The 19817-nt window shown below is 37.3% G+C and overlaps 2 protein-coding genes across 6 annotated transcripts in view; both read left to right on the top strand.

Moving 5' to 3' along the window:
• LOC103030246 (protocadherin alpha-C2) overlaps nucleotides 1-19817 on the top strand; it is a 124127-nt gene that overhangs the window by 76731 nt on the left and 27579 nt on the right. Inside the window, exon 1 of one of the 5 annotated variants that reach the window (XM_007227999.4) lies at nucleotides 4855-7377. The exons of the other annotated variants lie outside the window; for them this stretch is intronic. Coding sequence (XP_007228061.2) covers nucleotides 4999-7377 — 2379 coding nt within the window. The 5' untranslated portion in view covers nucleotides 4855-4998. Of the gene's footprint in view, nucleotides 1-4854; nucleotides 7378-19817 lie in introns of those variants that run through there. 5 annotated transcript variants of the gene reach the window in all.
• LOC125797824 (protocadherin alpha-3-like) lies at nucleotides 2070-4885 on the top strand. The gene is made up of 2 exons (XM_049474105.1): nucleotides 2070-4230; nucleotides 4832-4885. Exons 1-2 carry the CDS (start codon nucleotides 2521-2523, stop codon nucleotides 4883-4885), a joined length of 1764 nt encoding a protein of 587 aa, XP_049330062.1. The 5' UTR covers nucleotides 2070-2520.

The raw sequence follows: 19817 nt of genomic DNA, 5'->3' as shown, positions 1-19817 counted from the left end.
AAGTTTTGGTCGAAGTTATTGATGTTAATGACAATGCACCAACAATATCTGTTACGTCTTTAGTAAACAAGGTTAAGGAGGATGCTCAGATTGATACCACTGTTGGAATGGTTACAGTAATAGATAATGACTCTTTTCAAAATGGGCAAGTGAACGTAAAAATTAGTGGATCTGTTCCTTTTAAGATACAAAACTCGTACAAGAATTATTACACGTTAGTAGTGAATGGACCTCTAGATAGAGAAAGTACGCCCCACTACAATGTCACCATTATAGCCACAGATGAAGGCACCCCACCTCTCTCCAGCAGTACTGTCATTACTGTACATGTTTCTGATGTGAATGACAATGCGCCGCGCTTTCCCGAGCCAATATTTAATGTTTATTTAAAAGAAAACAGTCCGATTGGAGCTATGATACATACTGTATCTGCTTTTGATCCTGATGATGATGATAATGCAAGAATAACTTATGCATTAGTAGAAAGCTCGAAAAGCACTCCAGTATCTTCACTCGTGAACATAAACTCTGAAAGCGGAGAAATCCACAGTTTACAAACTTTTAACTATGAGGAGCTGAAAACTTTTCAGTTTAAAGTGCAGGCTACAGACTCTGGGGTTCCTCCACTCAGCAGTAACGTGAGCGTGAACGTTTTTATTCTGGATGAGAATGACAACAGTCCCGGGATTTTTGCGCCGTATTCTGACCACAGCTCCATGAACACTGAGAATATCCCCTATTCTGCTGAAGCGGGATACTTTGTGGCCAAGATCAGAGCTGTGGACGCTGATTCTGGTTACAATGCGCTGCTTTCTTATCACATCTCTGAACCCAAAGGAAACAACCTGTTCCGGATCGGGAGCAGCAGCGGGGAGATCAGGACTAAGAGGAAAATGAGTGACAATGACCTAAAAAGTCACCCGCTGGTTATTTTGGTGTCTGATAATGGAGAGCCTTCACTATCAGCCACTGTATCTATTGATGTTGTGGTGGTTGAAAGCACAGGTGACACCCAGACTAAGTTCAAACATGTTCCTATAAATGACGAGAACTTCTCGGATTTAAATCTGTATCTGCTGATCGCCATCGTGTCGGTTTCAGTGATCTTTTTACTGAGCCTCATCAGTTTAATAGCAGTAAAATGCTACAGGACAGAAAGCAGTTTCAGCAGGTACAGCCCCCCAGTGATCACCACACATCCTGATGGGAGCTGGTCTTACTCCAAATCTACTCAGCAGTACGACGTGTGTTTTAGCTCCGACACACTGAAGAGTGACGTAGTGGTTTTCCCTACTCCATTTCCGCCTGCAGATGCAGAACTGATCAGTATTAACGGAAGAGACACTTTTACCAGAACACAAACTCTCCCTAGTAAAGAGAAGGTAAGATTTAATAGACATTACTGTTGTGGGCGTTCGAAGCTTCCTGTTTCACTCGTGTATTCAGCACATCAGTAGAGGTGTTTATAACCTCTCTGTCCATGGTGCTGAAACGTTGGTGTGTTTCACAGCTGTTTTAATGTCCTTCATTAAGAACACTTAAGAACAAAAACATCGCTTATTTCTATATTACTTATAAGAAAATATAATTTTATAAACCGTGACAAAGACATTTAATATTGTATTCCAAAAACTACTGCTTGTAGTTGTCCACATGATGTCACTAACTCCCTATTGACAGTTGTGGTGTGGCTCCTCCCTTTTCGTGGCAGGGTAATGTGTATGTTGTGCAGAGGGCTTTGTTTGGAATACGCCATTGTGCTCGGACGCGGAATAAACGGGTCTCAGAATATTCTTATAGCTATACGAATGGCTTTTAATATACCTTACCGAACTGTTGCATTGGAATAAAATGGGACATTCTATGGAGCTCGCATTGCGTACGTGGATATGTTATTTAATTCTGCTTCATTTATGGAGAAGTGGGGACGGACAGGCTGTATTTTCAGTCTCAGAGGAGGCAAACCCAGGGACTCCGGTAGGAAACTTGGCAAAGGAATTAAATCTCAATGTTCAAGACTTTGAGATTCGAGGATTTCAAATCGTTTCTGAAGAATATAAGAGGTATTTTGGTGTGAATTTAAAGACAGGTTTTCTCTATGTTAAAGAGAGACTTGACAGAGATGAGCTTTGTGAGCACAACCTAAAATGTTTGATAGCATTAGAAGCTGTCGTCAATTCACCACTTAATATATATCGGTTTGAAGTTAACGTATTAGATGTCAATGATAATTATCCTGTATTTCGACAGATAGAAACACAAATAAATGTTTCTGAATCTTCTTTTTTTTTAGGGGAAAGATTTGCTTTACCAAGTGCGCATGATGCAGATGTGGGCAGTAACTCGGTAAAGAGCTACAAACTGAGCCAAAATGAACATTTCTCTCTAGATGTACAGAGCGGAGAAGAGAGTGTATCTGCAGAGTTAGTGCTGCAGAAAGCTTTAGACCGAGAAAAACAGTCTGTTATCCAGCTTACACTGACAGCTGTTGACGGAGGAAAACCTCCTCGATCTGGTTCCATGACTATAGTTATAAATGTGCTAGATGTCAATGACAATATTCCAGTTTTTAGTAAGTCACTTTATAAAGCTCGAATTAATGAGAATGCGTTTCCCGGTACATCCGTAATTACCGTGCATGCCAGTGATTTGGATGAGGGTGTAAATGGTGAAATCGTTTATGCATTTGTTAACCATGACAATGACAAAAATATCAACGCATTTTTAATAAATCCAGAAAACGGCGAGATCGTTGTGAATGGTAATTTAGACTACGAAAAGAAAAACGCGGTCGAGCTTCGAGTGCAGGCGAAAGACAAAGGGCACAGTCCAAGAGCTGCGCTGTGTAAAGTTTTAGTAGAAATCATTGATATTAACGATAATATACCTGAAATTTCAGTGACGTCTTTAGTTAACCCTATTAAGGAAGATACGCCGGTTGACACAATGGTTGGAATGATTACGGTGATTGACAATGATGCTGGTAAAAACGGCCAAGTAAGCACGAATATTATAGGATCCGTCCCATTTAAGATACAAAAGTCGTATAAAAATTATTATACATTGCTTGTAAATGTACCGCTAGACAGAGAGAGCGCATCTCAGTATAACATTACTATTATAGCAACTGATGAAGGAATCCCACCTCTTTCCAGTAGAACTATTATTACTGTACATGTTTCTGATGTAAATGATAACCCGCCACGCTTTCAAGAGCCCGTCATTAATGTTTATGTGAAAGAGAACAGTCAGATTGGAGCTGCTATTCATACAGTATCTGCATTTGATCCTGATGTTGGAGATAATGCAAGAATAACTTATTCATTAGTAGAAAGCTCGAAAAGCACGCCAGGATCTTCACTGGTGAACATAAACTCTGACAGCGGAGAAATCCACAGTTTACAATCTTTTAACTATGAGGAGCTGAACACATTTCAGTTTAAAGTCCAGGCTATAGACTCTGGTGTTCCTCCACTCAGCAGTAACGTAAGTGTGAACGTTTTTGTCCTGGATGAGAATGACAACAATCCCGGGATCCTTGCGCCTTATTCTGAGCAAGGCTCCATTAACACTGAGAATATCCCCTATTCTGCTGAAGCGGGATACTTTGTGGCCAAGATCAGAGCTGTGGACGCCGATTCTGGTTACAATGCGCTGCTTTCTTATCACATCTCTGAACCCAAAGGAAACAACTTGTTCCGGATCGGGAGCAGCAGCGGGGAGGTCAGGACTAAGAGGAGAATGAGTGACAATGACCTGAAAACTCACCCACTGGTCATTTTGGTGTCTGATAATGGAGAGCCCTCACTGTCAGCCACTGTGTCTATTGATGTTGTAGTGGTTGATAACACAGGCGACATCCAGACTAAGTTTAAACATATTCCAGTAAAGGAGGAGAGCTTCTCGGATTTAAATCTGTATCTGCTGATCGCCATCGTGTCGATTTCATTTATCTTTTTACTGTGCCTCATCAGTTTAATAGCAGTAAAATGCTACAGGACAGAAAGCAGTTTCAGCAGGTACAGCGCCCCAGTGATCACCACACACCCTGATGGGAGCTGGTCTTACTCCAAATCTACTCAGCAGTACGACGTGTGTTTTAGCTCCGACACACTGAAGAGTGACGTAGTGGTTTTCCCTACTCCATTTCCGCCTGCAGATGCAGAACTAATCAGTATTAATGGAGGAGACACTTTTAACAGAACACAAACACTCCCTAGTAAAGAGAAGGTAAGCTTTTGCAAAATGTTCTGAATAAAAATGTATTGTATTAACGTTTAGGTAAAAATGTTACATTTTCGCTGAATATTTCCTATCATGAGTAATGTATTTAATTGATGTTATCACTATGTACATATTAATTCTAGAATCAACTGTGCACCAGCAAATTGGCAGTATTTTTTATTTCGATTTTGCTATAACACCAGTAGACGTACTGTATACTGCACGCAAATAGTGAAATGCATTTAAGATACATTTATAATAATAATCATAATAATAATAACAATCATAATAACAATAACAAGAAGAAGAAGATACATTTGCAGTTCGTTTTCTTAAGCATGTACATTTTTGTTTTGTATAGAAAAGGTAAAAAACAGAACAGTATTGTTTTCAACACATTCTTCAAAGTTGAAATGAACTCCAGAATATTAAATGTATCGCATTTAGGGATCCTGGCAGTTGCTCTACTTATTGTTTTTTTAAATATATTTTCTATATATCTAGGTGTTTAACATTTTGTAGGCTTTAACATCAAGACACCTCTTGGTGTCACTATTATTTGGCCACAACGTGGTTTGTTCAACTACGGGTTGGCTCCTCCTTTTAGGGAACACACACTGCTCACGCGCTTTTGTTCTGGTCAGCGCTCATGGAGATGTAGCAGACACGGGACATCTTTCTAGTCAACACGGATCAAGCCTTGTTTATGCTTTGTATTTTTAATGTTTTGTTCCTGGTTACTGGTGTGCGAAGGTTTTGCGAAATTTGGAAACAATGGATAATCGAACTTACTGTTTCTTGGCGGTCATTTGTGTGATTTTCCTCAGCCTCGCGGATCTAGCTTTGGCTCAAGTTGCGTATTCAGTGTCAGAGGAGGTTAATACTGGTACGTCTGTTGGAAATATTGCCAAGGATCTTAATTTGAACATCAATGAATTGGAAACACGGATGTTTCATATCGTCCCTTCATCTGGGAAGAAATACTTCGAGGTTAATGTGAAAACGGGAGTGTTGTTCGTCAACGAGAGACTCGACAGAGAGGCGCTTTGCCCTGCCTCTGCTCAGTGCTCAATGAATTTAGAAGCTGTGGTTAACAATCCGTTAAGCCTTTTTCGCATTGAGATAACCATATTTGATGTAAATGATAACGCGCCTTCGTTTCGCGTTAAGTCAAAGCATTTTAATATCTCAGAACTTGCTTTCGTTGGCGACAGATTTCAGTTGCCGAGAGCCTCAGACCCTGATGTGGGCAGTAACTCGGTAAAGAGCTACAAACTAAGCCCAAATGAACACTTTTCTCTGGATGTACAGAGCGGTGGAGAGCAGAGTATATCGCCTGAGTTGGTGCTGCAGAAAGCTTTAGATCGAGAGAAACAGTCTATGATCCCGCTTACACTGACGGCTGTAGACGGTGGAAAGCCGCCCAGATCAGGCACATTGCAGATAGTGGTGAATGTGCAGGATGCAAATGATAACGCCCCAGTATTTAGCAAATCTCTTTATAAGGTCCAAATAATTGAGAATACTCGTATTGGAACTGTGATAATTAATATAAACGCCACAGATGCAGATGAGGGTGTAAATAGCAAAATAGTTTATTCTTTAGTTAACCGAGATAGCGATGATAAAAACAATGGCGTATTCAGCATTAATGCCGAGACTGGGGAGATTACAGTGCAAGGTAAGATTGATTTTGAGACACAAAATGCTTATGAAATTCACGCACAGGCTAAAGACAAAGGACTGACTCCTCGCTCGGCGCACTGTAAAGTGTTAATTGAAGTTATAGATATAAACGATAATGCTCCGGAAATAACACTGACATCTCAGATCAATGAAGTCATGGAAGATGCCAAAAAAGGCACAACTGTCGCCTTAATTACAATATCTGATAAAGATTCTGGAAAGAATGGAATTGCTTATGGTAGAGTAGTTGGATACGTTCCATTTAAACTGCAGATTTCTTATAAAACATATTATTCAATTGTGGTGGATGGGCCTTTAGACAGAGAGCGTGAAGCTCAGTATAATGTCACCATTATAGCGACAGATGAAGGGTCCCCGCCTCTTTCTAGTACTAGAGTTTTTACTGTTCAAGTGTCAGATGTTAATGACAATGCACCACACTTTCCAAATCCTGTGGTCAATGTGTATGTTAAGGAAAATGGCCCAAAAGTTCAAATTATTCACACCCTGTCAGCTACAGATCCAGATGTAGGACAGAATTCGAAAATAATTTATGAATTATTAGATTCACCCCACAAGTCCTCTGGTGTCTTTTCTGCAGTTAGTATAAATGCTGATAATGGTGAAATACTCGGAATACAGACTTTTAACCATGAGGAAATGAAAATGTTTCAGTTTAAAGTGCAGGCCACAGACTCTGGTGTTCCTCCACTCAGCAGTAACGTGAGTTTGAATGTTTTCATCCTGGATGAGAATGACAACAGTCCCAGTATCCTCGCCCCCTATTCTGAGCAAGGCTCCATTAACACTGAGAATATCCCCTATTCTGCTGAAACGGGATACTTTGTGGCCAAGATTAGAGCTGTGGATGCTGATTCTGGTTATAATGCACTGCTTTCTTATCAAATTTCTGAACCCAAAGGAAACAACCTGTTCCGGATTGGAAGCAGCAGCGGGGAGATCAGGACTAAGAGAAGAATGAGTGACAATGACCTGAAAACTCACCCGCTGATCATTTTGGTGTCTGATAATGGAGAACCTTCACTGTCAGCAACTGTGTCTATTGATGTTGTGGTGGTTGAAAGCATAGGGGACATTCAGACTAAGTTCAAACATGTTCCATTAAAAGAGGAGAGCTTCTCAGATTTAAATCTGTATCTGCTGATCGCCATCGTGTCGGTTTCAGTGATATTTTTACTGAGCCTAATCAGTTTAATAGCAGTAAGATGCTACAGGACAGAGAGCAGTTTCAGCAGGTACAGCCCCCCAGTGATCACTACACATCCTGATGGGAGCTGGTCCTACTCTAAATCTACTCAGCAGTACGACGTGTGTTTTAGCTCTGACACGCTGAAGAGTGACGTAGTAGTTTTCCCTGCACCATTTCCGCCTGCAGATGCAGAACTGATAAGTATAAATGGAGGAGATACTTTCACCAGGACACAAACACTCCCTAGTAAAGAGAAGGTAAGATTTCTTAAAATAGATCTGGTATAGTGTCGTTTACATCTGGTGTTTAGAATGACTTAGCAATGATCTGCTGTCGTTCTAGCTTTATTTGCTGTCCATGGTGCTGAAATGTGCAGCACTGTCTGCATTGCTCTTCAGAGGATTTTTTTTTTTGGAAACCTACTTTGTACTGTGATTTAGATGTGTGAACCATGATTTCAATATTTTTACTCACTCACACCTTCACAACATTTGTATATCTGGCGATGGCTGATTTTCTCCAAGAGTCATAATTTTTTGTTTCTACATGTATGGTACACTTTGTAAGAAGGCGATTTACTATGCACTGGAAGTTTGTGTGTGTCACATAACTTTGGTTTAGAAATGTATATGTCTTTTCATTCTATGAGGGTTTGACCAACTTTCGCAAATGATAAGAGACTACACAGTATACACTGTTACCCCTCCCTGTCTCTCTCTCTCTCTCTCTCTCTCTCTCAGAAATGAGGCTAGCCAAAATTTTAACCTTAATACTGGCAGATAAACAGATAAAATCCCATGTTTATCAAGCATTACTCCTTCACTCTCTCTGCCTTTCTAGTCATTAACAGTCCTGTCCCATGAAGGAAATGGAATCTGATTTCACACTGTAAACATGTTATTAGATTGCTGTTGGAACTGAGACATTTTGCTATGGTAGATTACTCTACATTTACTGAGAGTAAACAGTGTAGTTTTCTGGTGCTTACTCACTATTATCCTTATATCTGATCAGAACACACACATATATCAGATGACTTGTTCATGTGCTTTCTCTATTGTCTTACTTTACTATATATAGATATAGATATATATAGATGGATATCACTAAGTCATTGTGTACAGTACAAGATTGAGGACAAAGCATCTTGAGCTCTGTGGAGAAAATTCGACACTAAGCTGTGATGAAAATTACACAAATGGATCATTGTAATCAAGAAGTCACTGTAATAAGAAAATAAATTTATTGAACAAGACAAAGACATACATAGTGTTAGGACATACAGTTTGCAAAACAAATACAGAGGCTAGAATGATGAGTGCACGCTCTGGCTCTCACCTCCCTTACAAGCATCTCTATACTCCTTTCTGAGATGAATAGGACATTCTAGAACAATACATACATGATTTAATCATCTCCCTATTTCTGCTTAACCCTACAAGACGTGACTAAAAGGAATATGGCTGAAAAAGAGAAGTAAATCTAAAGATCAGGCAGGATGCTGCAAATTAGAGAAAGTATCTCAAAATTTTCAAGTTGTCATACATACATTTGTTTTGAGCACAGTAATATATTAATCTAACAAAATGTTTTCCATGAAATAAATTGTTTTAAATAGGGTTAACTTTAATTTCCTTCACAGCAGATAAAAAAAATCACTTGATTATTTTGACATAATGTTCTATTTATCACAGACTTCATTGTGTAAAAACAGGAATATTTGTTTTAAAGCATTTAATTAAGAAGGTATTTTGTGTTGCCAGTCAAAACTGACTAGTGTGATTGTATTACTAAATAAATAACTTAGGGCAAGAATTACACTTGATAAATATATTACAAAGTAAACAGAAATGTACATTTCCTGAATAAAATTAAGAACTTAAGTACTGTGCAGTTTAAGAGGCTCTTGGTCGATATGGAGTTGTTTAGGCAGTTGCTACAGTATGTCCCATCTAGTTGCTAATGTGTCAGGTTGCTTAGATCTTACAGAGTACTGTAGTTGTTGTTGTACCCTCATGTGGTTGGTTAAGTGTTATGGGTGTATTTGTATTATTTGCTCACAAAAAAGAAATCATATAAAAAAACATTGTGCTACATTAATTCCTAAAAAAATTCAAGTCATACTGAAAAATCTGGAAATGTACCAGTGTAACTTTCTTGAAACGCTTCAGAACTAAATATAAGGAATAGTCTACTGTATTCATCTCCATTAACATCACAAATGTGCTGCACATAAGTGCAGGGTGGGGGAGATGATCATGTATGATCATGTGCCTGAACCCAACTATATATTTTATACATATTAAAACATGGACATTGCTGCTCAGGTGACCAGTGTGCATAAAGTCATGCAAGTTCAAAAATCTGATTTTCTTCTCCCCCAAAAAAACTTTTAAATCAGTCAAATTTGACTGGAACACAACAGAGAGCATAAATGAGACAGAAGTAGAAGCAGAATATGCTCCTTCTTCTGGCTGAGTTTGTTGCTCCCTGAGGCTTTGTTGGTTTATTTATGGGGATATAGCAGAGCCATAGTAAGAGAAAGCAGCTGCATAAGTCAGAAGGGGAAGCATGTGCAGTGCATATTAAGAAGTATCTGAACAATATGTGCCCCACTGTTTGTTAATATAATTTACTGGGTCAGCATGTTATCTGTGAACAATAAAAGTGCTTAAAAGGGCTCCTTTAAGTAAATTTGTGGCACAAATATATATTTTATTCAGTAAAGAAGCTTAAATTGCTATTGCAGTCAATATTTCTTTAAATATACAGCTCTGGAAAAAAAAGACCACTTAAAAAAGACAGCTTAAAAATGATGAGTTTCTTTGATTTTACCAAATTAAAACCATCTGAAATATAATAAAGAGGAAAACGGATGATCACGAGCCATCAAACCATGTTGTCTGTAGTTTATAAATAAAACAACAATGTTCATTTAAATTAAACATATACCTATAAATAGCAAAAATCAGAGAAACTGATTCAGAAACTGAAGTGGTCTCTTAATTTTTTTCCAGAGCTGTCTTTATGTGTAATTGCAGAACCATTTTTAATTTGCTCTATTTAACGATTAAGGTTGTATCCAACTTACATGTATTTTTGGAGCCATACGTCAAAGCCAAGAAGCATTTAGGATCATTTATGTGTAGTAATAGAAGTAGAATGACATTGTTTTTTGTTGTTGGCTGCTTGTTACATTTGTTGCTTTCTGAGGATTGTTGGATGAAACACAGCCTTTTTGTTAAATGACAATGAGGGAGACCCATACATAAAGAGAACATGCTTATGCGTGTGGGTCTGTGTTCTGCATCTTTAAGAGCCTATCGTTTCAGTGTATGTATTATTGGTTTGCTGGTATAATTCAGTGTGTTGTTCCTTATACTGTAATTTAGAAGTATGAAATGAAAAGTGCAATTCTAGGGCATTTCATAGCCTATCCATTTTCAATACTTTTGAATGCTGGTTATTACACATTATAAACTGTAATCAAACACATTTTCTTTCTTTTTTCCAGTTTGCTATACTGAAAACTGAAATAGCTTGTAATGTGCTAAAGTGGAGCATTTAAATAATGTTATCAGGCAGCTTCCAGTTTGTTTGCTTAAGCTGAACTGTGTAGAGTTTCGGTACTGAGATATTCTGCCTTTGACACCATTTAAATCGCATGTATGTGTTTTTAGGTCACTGTGTTCTGCTAAATCCTCTGTGAAGGGAACAGTGGGAGGAATGTTTAGGAGACCTCAGGGCTGAAGGGATTTCTACTGTAACAGCGCTCCTGGATTTGTTATGTTTAATTTAATGGACTGGACAGATATACAACTCCTTGCAGAGCAGTGCGCAGGTTGGCTTTGTATTGTTTTAGAGTCAGCTGAGGCTTTGGCACAATAAGCTGCTGCTGCTGCTCTATGTCTGGGTGAGGGAGAGAGAGGAGAATGGGGGAGGGGGAAATGCAAGATAGATAATGGGAAGGAGGCTCTGAGAGAGAAAAAGAGAGAGAGAGAGAGAGCATCAGACATGCAAGAAAGGGGAGTGCAAAATGACAATAAAGGAGAGAGAGAGAGTAAAGAGAAAGAGAGAGGAAGAGAAAACGTAGTGGTAGTGTGAAGGTGGGGGAGGGGTCTGTAATTTTCCGTTCAGCTCTGCAGCAGCAGGAGTTCTCAGCCTGCAGGCTGAGCTCATGGATCTGACATCATCACAGTCAGTCACATCTAAGCCCCACCCCATCTGTGATACCCTTTTACAGGACAGGACTCACTCAGGATACTAGTATATGATTAAATGTGCACATGGGCTTCCATAGCTAACCAAAAATGAAGCAAAAACCTGCCTTATTTACAAGGATAAAATATAAATAAAGTATAAATAAATAGGCACCAGCTTGCACAGCTTGAACATCAGCAGAGCAGAGAACATCAATGGAGTGCATTAAATTATTGATTTCATAAGCATATTAGCTGGAGAAAGCTTGCCTAGCTGAGTGCATTACTTTCACCTGCAATCTAATCAAGCAGCTGAGTGTCCTGCACAGTGGAAACAGTGGAGAGGGGGTAGGCAGTGAAAGGAATACGCCCTGGTACGAATTTAAGATTAGGTTTTCTTTAAAAACAAACAGTATGTGGCAGCTTTTTAGACAGGGATTTAATCTAGTACTAGACTATATTTTCAGTAGAACATCTCTATTTAAAATGCTGTGTTTTCAAAGACTAGGCTTAATATCCCTGTTTAAGAAACCGCCTCTAAGTGACTACCAGTCTAGGGACCCAAAAACTGGCCTACAGAGGTGTACTTTGTGCTGATATGGCACTGTATTATATTATATCATGATATATGAGCTGATATGGCACTGTATTGCATTCGCAAACAGCTGTTCTTTTTTGTTCATGTTGTCTACATTTTGCTGAAAGGGTGTGTCTGATCAATCTCTTTCTCTCTCGCTCTCTCTCTCTCTCTCTCTCTCTCTCTCTCTCTCTCTTTCTAATGATATTAAGCAGAGGTCTTTGTCTGACTCCGCCTATCTCCCTATCACCCTCCCTCCCACAGATACGCCCTGTTCTTGTATGTCACTCCCCATTCTGTCACCTTGAGGTTGCCATGACAACGCTGAGCTGTATCTTTCCAGACAAGCAGTGCTGCATTCTGCCCACACCCACTTATACAGAGAGAGGATGTGAGAGAGAGGATGTGTGTGTGTGTGTGTGTAAGACAGAGTTAGAGAAAAAAAAATGAGAAAGAGAGAGAGAGCGAGGCCGCACTGAAGAAAAAAAATGTTGCAGTGATGTAATATATTTTAGATCAGATCTACATATTTCATATTTCACAAATTGTGTACATGTTTGAATGCCATCCATGTCCTACTTTCTTTAGGGAGAAAGAGAGGTAAAAGAAACTAGCCAGATCAATGACGGAACTAAAAAGAGGAGAGGAGCATATGTGTGTGGAGATGCAGCTTGTGTGAGAGGCAAGGGAAAGGGGGAGAGGGGTGAAAATATTAATGTTGAGCAGATGATAAAACAAATTCACTAAATTAATTCACTCAGAGGGAGCTGCACAGAAGACGACTGGGCTTCTGGGAATTTAGTCACTGATTAAACATGGCAGATGTTATCATATCTTCACTGTATCAAGGAGAGAGAGAGAGAGAGAGAGAGAGAGAGGGAGGAGAGAGAGAAAATAAATAGCTAGCAATATAACCAGCCAGTTACACAAGCTTAGTGGCTTTATACAGAAATACAAGTGTTTACCGCGCTCCCAACAAAGGCTCTGTTCTGTATGCAGGGAGGGGGTGTCTGTGTGCTGTGTGTTGCAGGGGCTCAGGCTTGCCTGCTCGGCCTGATAGCTTTGTTCCCTCTCCCAAGTCTCCTGATTTGGAGTTTGACATTTGAAGGCCAGCCCATGCTGATTCAGCAGGATTTATAAGGACCCAAGAGATAGGCCGGGTTTGTTTTTCATCAAGTCATGGCCTCCTCTCTGACTGTGAGTTAAAATATCAGTTACACTGGGATTACAGATCTGAGAGAACTGTGTACAGCAGGGACAGGGAATGCTGTGCTGGGTGTTTAGCAGCATCTGAGAGATCTAATCTGGTCTCCTAATTATGTTTGTTCTCTTGCTAAATAATTGTAATAACCAGAACTTCTAGCACTCAGACACAATGTTTTATGTCTTTAGATATTCATAATACACAAACAAGAATGTTTTTATTTACTTATTTATTTATTTATCAGTCAATCTATTTATTTATTTAAAAATTAATTGATAAAGTAGGCAAATCTAACAATTAAAACACCACAAAGATTTAACAAACGGCACAATATCATAAAAGGTTCCAGGCTTTCAGTTAGTAGCACTAAGTACTAAGCACTAACTCTTATCAACAAGGGCAGTGTTTTTCCCCAGTAATGAAGAAGCTCATGCGATCTGAATAATGATGACACAACTAAAATAATTTGTGTTGCTGTTTGTTAAGAATGAAAACCTGCAACCACACCAATCCTTTTGCAGAAAATATTGTTTATATTGTTTACCCATGCTGTATATCCTCTATATTTTCATATTCAGAAAATATCTCCATATCTTGTCTCTGGTCCGTTGGCCTTTTTTTTTAAAGAAGGATAACTTCAGGGGTCTGAACACAACATGTACTTACATTTGTGGTCAGCAAACAGGTTTGTATGGATTTTTTGATCCACTTAACATAAGGAGTGCAGAATCTTAACTGTGCAGGGCCAATGTGGCTTCAGCTTTTTATCCTTAACATGCAAGAACACATTTTACTTATTTAATCAAGTACTTTCAGTGTACAGAGCTTTGACATATTAAGTTTGACATATGCTCCTTTTGTGTTTGAAAAAAAAAAAATTAAAAGTATTTGGCCACTCCACACAATGTATTAGATAATTTCCCGATTAAAAGGTTCAAACAAGGAGGGAAATGCTGAATTCTGATGATATGAAGTTGTCTCTTCATGACTTCAGCCAATTAATATCTTAAATCAACCACTACACCTTAAAGTGGACAGTACATTTTTGGTTATTTGTTTGTGTTCACAAGGACTTACTTTGGTCTTATGGAGCCATGGAGCTGCAGTCAAAGTTACACTGGTTTATTGAATACTGGGTGGATAGGTTTGATGAAGACAAACAATTTGTTTAAAAACTAGTTTGTTGGCATGGTAGCTATTTATAATTTTAGAATTATATATATATATATATATATATATATATATATATATATATATATATATATATATATATATATATATATATATATATATAACATATATCAAAATATGAACTATACTTATTCAATTATAAATATTAATTATAATTATATATATATATATATATATATATATATATATATATATATATATATATATATATATATATATATATAATTAATATTAATATTTATAATTGAATAAGTATAGTTCATATTTTGATATATTTTACTTAATCTTTACATTGCTCTCTTATCTGAAAAATATTGCCTATATAATATAGAATTTAGCTTTTTATTAATTGATCTAGGATCTAGTTTCTTGATCCAATTATAACATTTTTGTTAGCAAAATATAGAGAGTAAGACCTGCAACAGTCTTCCTCCCCTGCTTCTCTCCCTCTCCCTTTTGGCTATTGTAGTACCTATTTACACCAACAGAGGGCTGACTTTAACTGTATTATTGGCTGTCTGCATTCCGCCTCTCAGACAGCAACACAGTAATAAATAGTACTATGGCTTGTGCTAATGTGCTTTTAACATTCAAACGTACATGCAAAAAAAAAAAAATATATATATATATACGTATATATACATATGTATATATATATATACGTATATATATATATATATATATACGTATATATATGTATATATATACGTATATATATATATATATATATATATATATATATATATATATATATATATATATATATATATATATATACGTATATATATATATTAATGCCATACCATACTTGTTTGTTTTGTATTGCACATGTTTCAAATTTAGAGGCACATTGTTTTACAGTAAGCGTCATATTGCTTGGAGTGGTCTTAGTAGTGGTTTCATTATGATGTCATCTCCCACAGAGCCTGGATATGAATGATGAATGTGATGAGGTCATCCCTCATGGCCAGCAGCAGAGTGATAGAGATAGGAAGTCCCTGTCAGTTAGAAGTCTGACAGACACACACACTATACTCACACACATGTTCATACATTGAGTTGTGGTCTAGAGGGAGAAACTCAGAGTATCTTATCAGAACAACAATGACCTCCAACTCAGCAATACAGGACAGGAGCCTAGAGAATAGATAGATAAAAATCATGCAAACAAATAAAATAAATTAGCTTTGTTCCCACTTTAATATCCGCAGGCTTGTCCTCTGCAAACCACTCAGTCCTGTGAATGTCTGTATGGCATAACACTCGTTTATTCACTGAAATAAATGTCTTTTTAAAGAGAGCCGATTAGGGTGCAGTAATGAGGTGTGTTAATATTTCAGAGTTATGTATAATAAATGAATAGAGACATTTATTCACTTCAAAATCCTACTTTGAAAGTCTAAAGTGTCTGGAACTCATCAGTCAAGAGATAGAAATCTATATATCTGTCTGTATGTATGTATGTCTGGTTATTAACTGTAATTTGATGTCTGTATACACTTTAAACTATTTCTACAAATGTGTGAAAAGCTAAGAATCTATTAATATGCCAGAATATACCAGAATTAAAATCAGGCTTGAATAAAATATAATACATTTGGCATACACAGACTTTCTTAAACAAGGATATCTATCTTTTAAACATTTATACAATGCTTTTAAATTAGTGCTGGGTGGCATATTACAATATTTTTTAAGATTCTGACGGTTTCACAGTATGTCATGTTGTTGTTGTTTTTTTTTTTTTTTTTTTTTTTTTTGCATTTTGCATGTTGTCCCACAAATGAAACAATATATAAAGAAATCAGACTTCATTTACACAAAACAGCTGAATAATATAAACAAGCAACCTTAAAAAGAGATACGCCAACATCTCTAACTCAACTTCTTTTACAAAATATAAAAAAGATTTGTAATAGTTCCATAAACACTATAAATAGACATAAATACTCAGTGTTTGAGTATTTAAAGAGCTATTTCTCAAAAACTTTATTGCACAAGTAAGACACAAGTTCACTATAAATTTACTATATGTTATTATTGAAGCCATTAGAAGCATTATAATTATTGAATTATTTAAATCAGCCACAATTCCCTTCTTTCTCCAGTCCAAAAAAAGAAAACATTTAAATCATCCTTCAAGCTACAGTATTAATATATTAAAAAGGGCTATAGTCACTGGTCTATTTTACTAGGATAAAACACTCATACAGTGAGAGCTGTTCTGATTTCTCTCCAGGCAGGACGGTATACCACCCAGCACTATTCCAAATTAAATAATTTTGTATATATCTTTAAAGAAAAAAATAAATAAATAAATAAATAAATAAATAAATAAATATATATATATATATATATATATATATATATATATATATATATATATATATATATATATATATATATATATATATCTTAGATGCATTCAGAAAACTGAGTCAAACAGTAAATCATCCCTAAAGTCACTGCCAAACTGTCCAATATTAAAAACCCAGACGTTACCCAAACCCCACACAGCCCTAGTTTTTTCAGCACTATTTACTTTTACTTTTGATCTGGTCCTTTCCATAGCAGCAACAGCTTGCACAGAGAAGCTGCAGGGTAGAGACAAGATCGTATGGAGTAGACGGAGCTAGAGAGATGAAAAGCAAAGACCTTTAATGAAAGTATGTTTAATGGAGGCAAAAATAGAAGTGTGAAATGTTCAAGTGTGTTGCGTTCTCGCAGGACTCATTTTTATCTGACAGTGTATTGTCTGTGGGAGTTTAAATTGAGCATGCGTGCTGTCAGCTGAGGCATCAGAATCCCGTCTGTGCTTAAAGCTGACAGGCGCCTGTTTAAGTGCAGAGTAATCGAGATAACTTCATCCAGAAGCCCGTGGGTAAAAGCAATTAGCTGTAGAAAGCAGATGGACTTGATTCCAACAGGTAAGGAACAAAGAGATATGTCAGATTTTGTGTGTGTGGTAAGAAAAAAAAAGACAGCATTGAAAAGGCCAGGTGTTTAAACCTGCTCATGCATGTAATTGACAAGATTACAGGTGCTTCTTTTTTTCTTTTTCTTCCTCAAAGTGGCGTTAACATGAGCAGGTGTACCACAGGGGAGGCAGCTAAATGTCAGGGGCAGTGAGGGTGGGATTTGCCTCCTTTTGCAGTGTGAGACTGATCATATAAATAAATAAATACCCTCTAAAATCTGAAATGTTGTTAAGGGATATCTGATCCACCGACAGCAGGGATTTTTTTTCGCAGAGTTGTTTTGACATGTACAGTGCGTTTGATGTTTGACTGTACTGACTGTGTTAGTAGCCCATGCCTCAAGAGGACAGCCTCAGCACAGTGAAGTTGTAGGATGAAGCACACTTCTCTCTTCCACCCCCTCACTCTGCTGATAGGATGAACAGTGTCTGTGTATATCAGTAGAGCCTAGCCTTGCTGTGGGCACACTGATGCTCTGATGAAAAAAAGAGAAGAAGAGAGAGCTAGAGCCTGCTCTGATGGCCTATGTTAAATGCTTTATGTTACACATAATGATGTCCATGCATGTTGTAATCATGACAAATTCATGCAATTAACTTCACTAGAGCATCCAGAGAATTGAATGTTTTTTCTCTACAGATGCCACCCAGGTGCTTCTTCAGTCCACTGACATCTCAAATCATAACTACTGAAACTCCCTCCTAGCTTGTCTTTTTGTGCACACCATCACACCTCCTAAACTCAACACAAGAAGATGTGCACCTTCTTGACAGATGGCAGTGGTCAAAACCCAGTTTGTATTAAGAGCCATTTCAGATTCAAGTCTGGCTTAGCTCGACTCGCCATACTTAAAGATGCCACCATACTTCCACAATCCAAAATCAGAAAATATTTAGACAGTATGGAAAAAAGTGTTTCTTACTTTACCTTGACCTTTGTTTCATTGCAGGACTGCCTGGTCTAAAGAGGTTTCTTACATAGGTGAATAAAGTACTATTTTAGACATTATACATTGTGTACTGAATATTGTTCCACCTTCAAATATATGCATGAATTACTGGGGCAACTAGAAATTAATATTTAAGCAGAGAATGTTTCAAAGCAACCAGTTAATTACCCACACCTCAACCTCTACTTAACCTCTACTTAACTTAACCCACAACTTAACCAAAAAACTAAACTTAATGGCAATTTCAAATTTCCAACTCTAAACTTAACATAACAATATGTAAATAATTATTAATTCTTTTTGCAAGATCCATGACAGAGAAAGTCTGCATGAGTGAAGCACGTGGAGGTGGACATTGTAGCATATTGTTGCAAATGTTATGAATTTCTTAGGATACATTTTAGTGGGATATGTATAGTTTTTTTTGTGCAAACAGTTTGAACCACACCTTAGTATAGTATTAGCTATGTTTTTGCAGATTTGTACTGACAAAAAAACCCTAAACCCATGTCGGACCTTGGATTTTGGATTTTAGCTAATGCCATAATTTTCTTCCATAAAATAAAAAAATGAAATATTAATTACTTTAACAACAATACATATTTAATAATACATGATCCATCCCAGATGCCTTATAGAGGGGTAAATATGCAAATCCCTTACAATCTTTCTTAGAGTAAAATATTTTTAAATATTTTTATATTTTTCTCACATTATTTGTTAACAAACTGGATATCCTCTGCCCATCTTTGCTACTCTCCTGGCACCAAGATGGTGGAATGAATTTCCCAACAAAGTTTTAAAGCAGCTGTGTTGCTTTTGTATCTGCCAGTATGTCCACTTACAGGAACCTTTGGATTTTCTTTTTTACAGTGAAGCACTACTATACGTTACTCTGGAAAACAGCTTCTGCTAAATCTAAAGTCAGATAAATGCACAGTAAAAAGTTATGTAAAAATGAGATATTGTTCATATTTATTTGCAGTTATAAATAAGAGTTAGTTGAGTTATATAAGGTTGGTCACTGGCCGTCAGTAGATGATGTCCCTCTGTCATAGCTACATCATTACCTGGGTCAGAGGAGCCACCCCTACTCATAGCTGTGCTGAACCCATCAGGTAAAAGGCATCATAACTGATTGAGACTCGATTAAATTAAATTTTAATTGGAGCAACACAAGCTCAGATATCTCTCATTACCAAAGCGGGCTTAACTGCCAAACAGGCCTTGCTATTATTGCAGTAGTCAATTACCGGCACCTGAAAGAACTGTAGCACATGTGCCTAGAGACTGTTGCTCTTCTACCTGTGAAAGAATGTAAAGATATCTATTTTGTGTGTGTGTAAGAGCAAGAGAGAGAGAGAGAGAGAGAGAGAGAGAAAGTGCTGTAGAGAAATAAAGAGGTGGGTGGAGGGAGGGGGGGTAGGGTTTAATAGGCTAGTTAATAACTCCAGCAGACATAAATGGATACAGAGTCATGATCTGTGCTTCTTGGATATACCTTTAATATAGGTTTTACTGTCTCTTTACTTTATAGCTAAAATCAGTGCCAAAATCTCTGGCAAAAGTCCCAAGATTTAATTTATGAGAGTAAATTAC

The sequence above is a fragment of the Astyanax mexicanus genome, chromosome 2 (genome assembly GCF_023375975.1).
Source record: "Astyanax mexicanus isolate ESR-SI-001 chromosome 2, AstMex3_surface, whole genome shotgun sequence".
NCBI lineage: Eukaryota > Metazoa > Chordata > Actinopteri > Characiformes > Acestrorhamphidae > Astyanax > Astyanax mexicanus.
This window is presented reverse-complemented; position numbering and strand designations above follow the sequence as displayed.

What these genes read in the sequence shown, in the direction of transcription:
- LOC125797824 (XM_049474105.1), top strand. Translation starts at nt 2,521, where the DNA reads ATGACTATAGTTATAAATGTGCTAGATGTCAATGACAATATTCCAGTT. An exon ending in CACTCCCTAGTAAAGAGAAG is followed by an intron (nt 4,231 to 4,831) that starts GTAAGCTTTTGC and finishes TCCTCCTTTTAG; the next exon opens with GGAACACACACTGCTCACGC.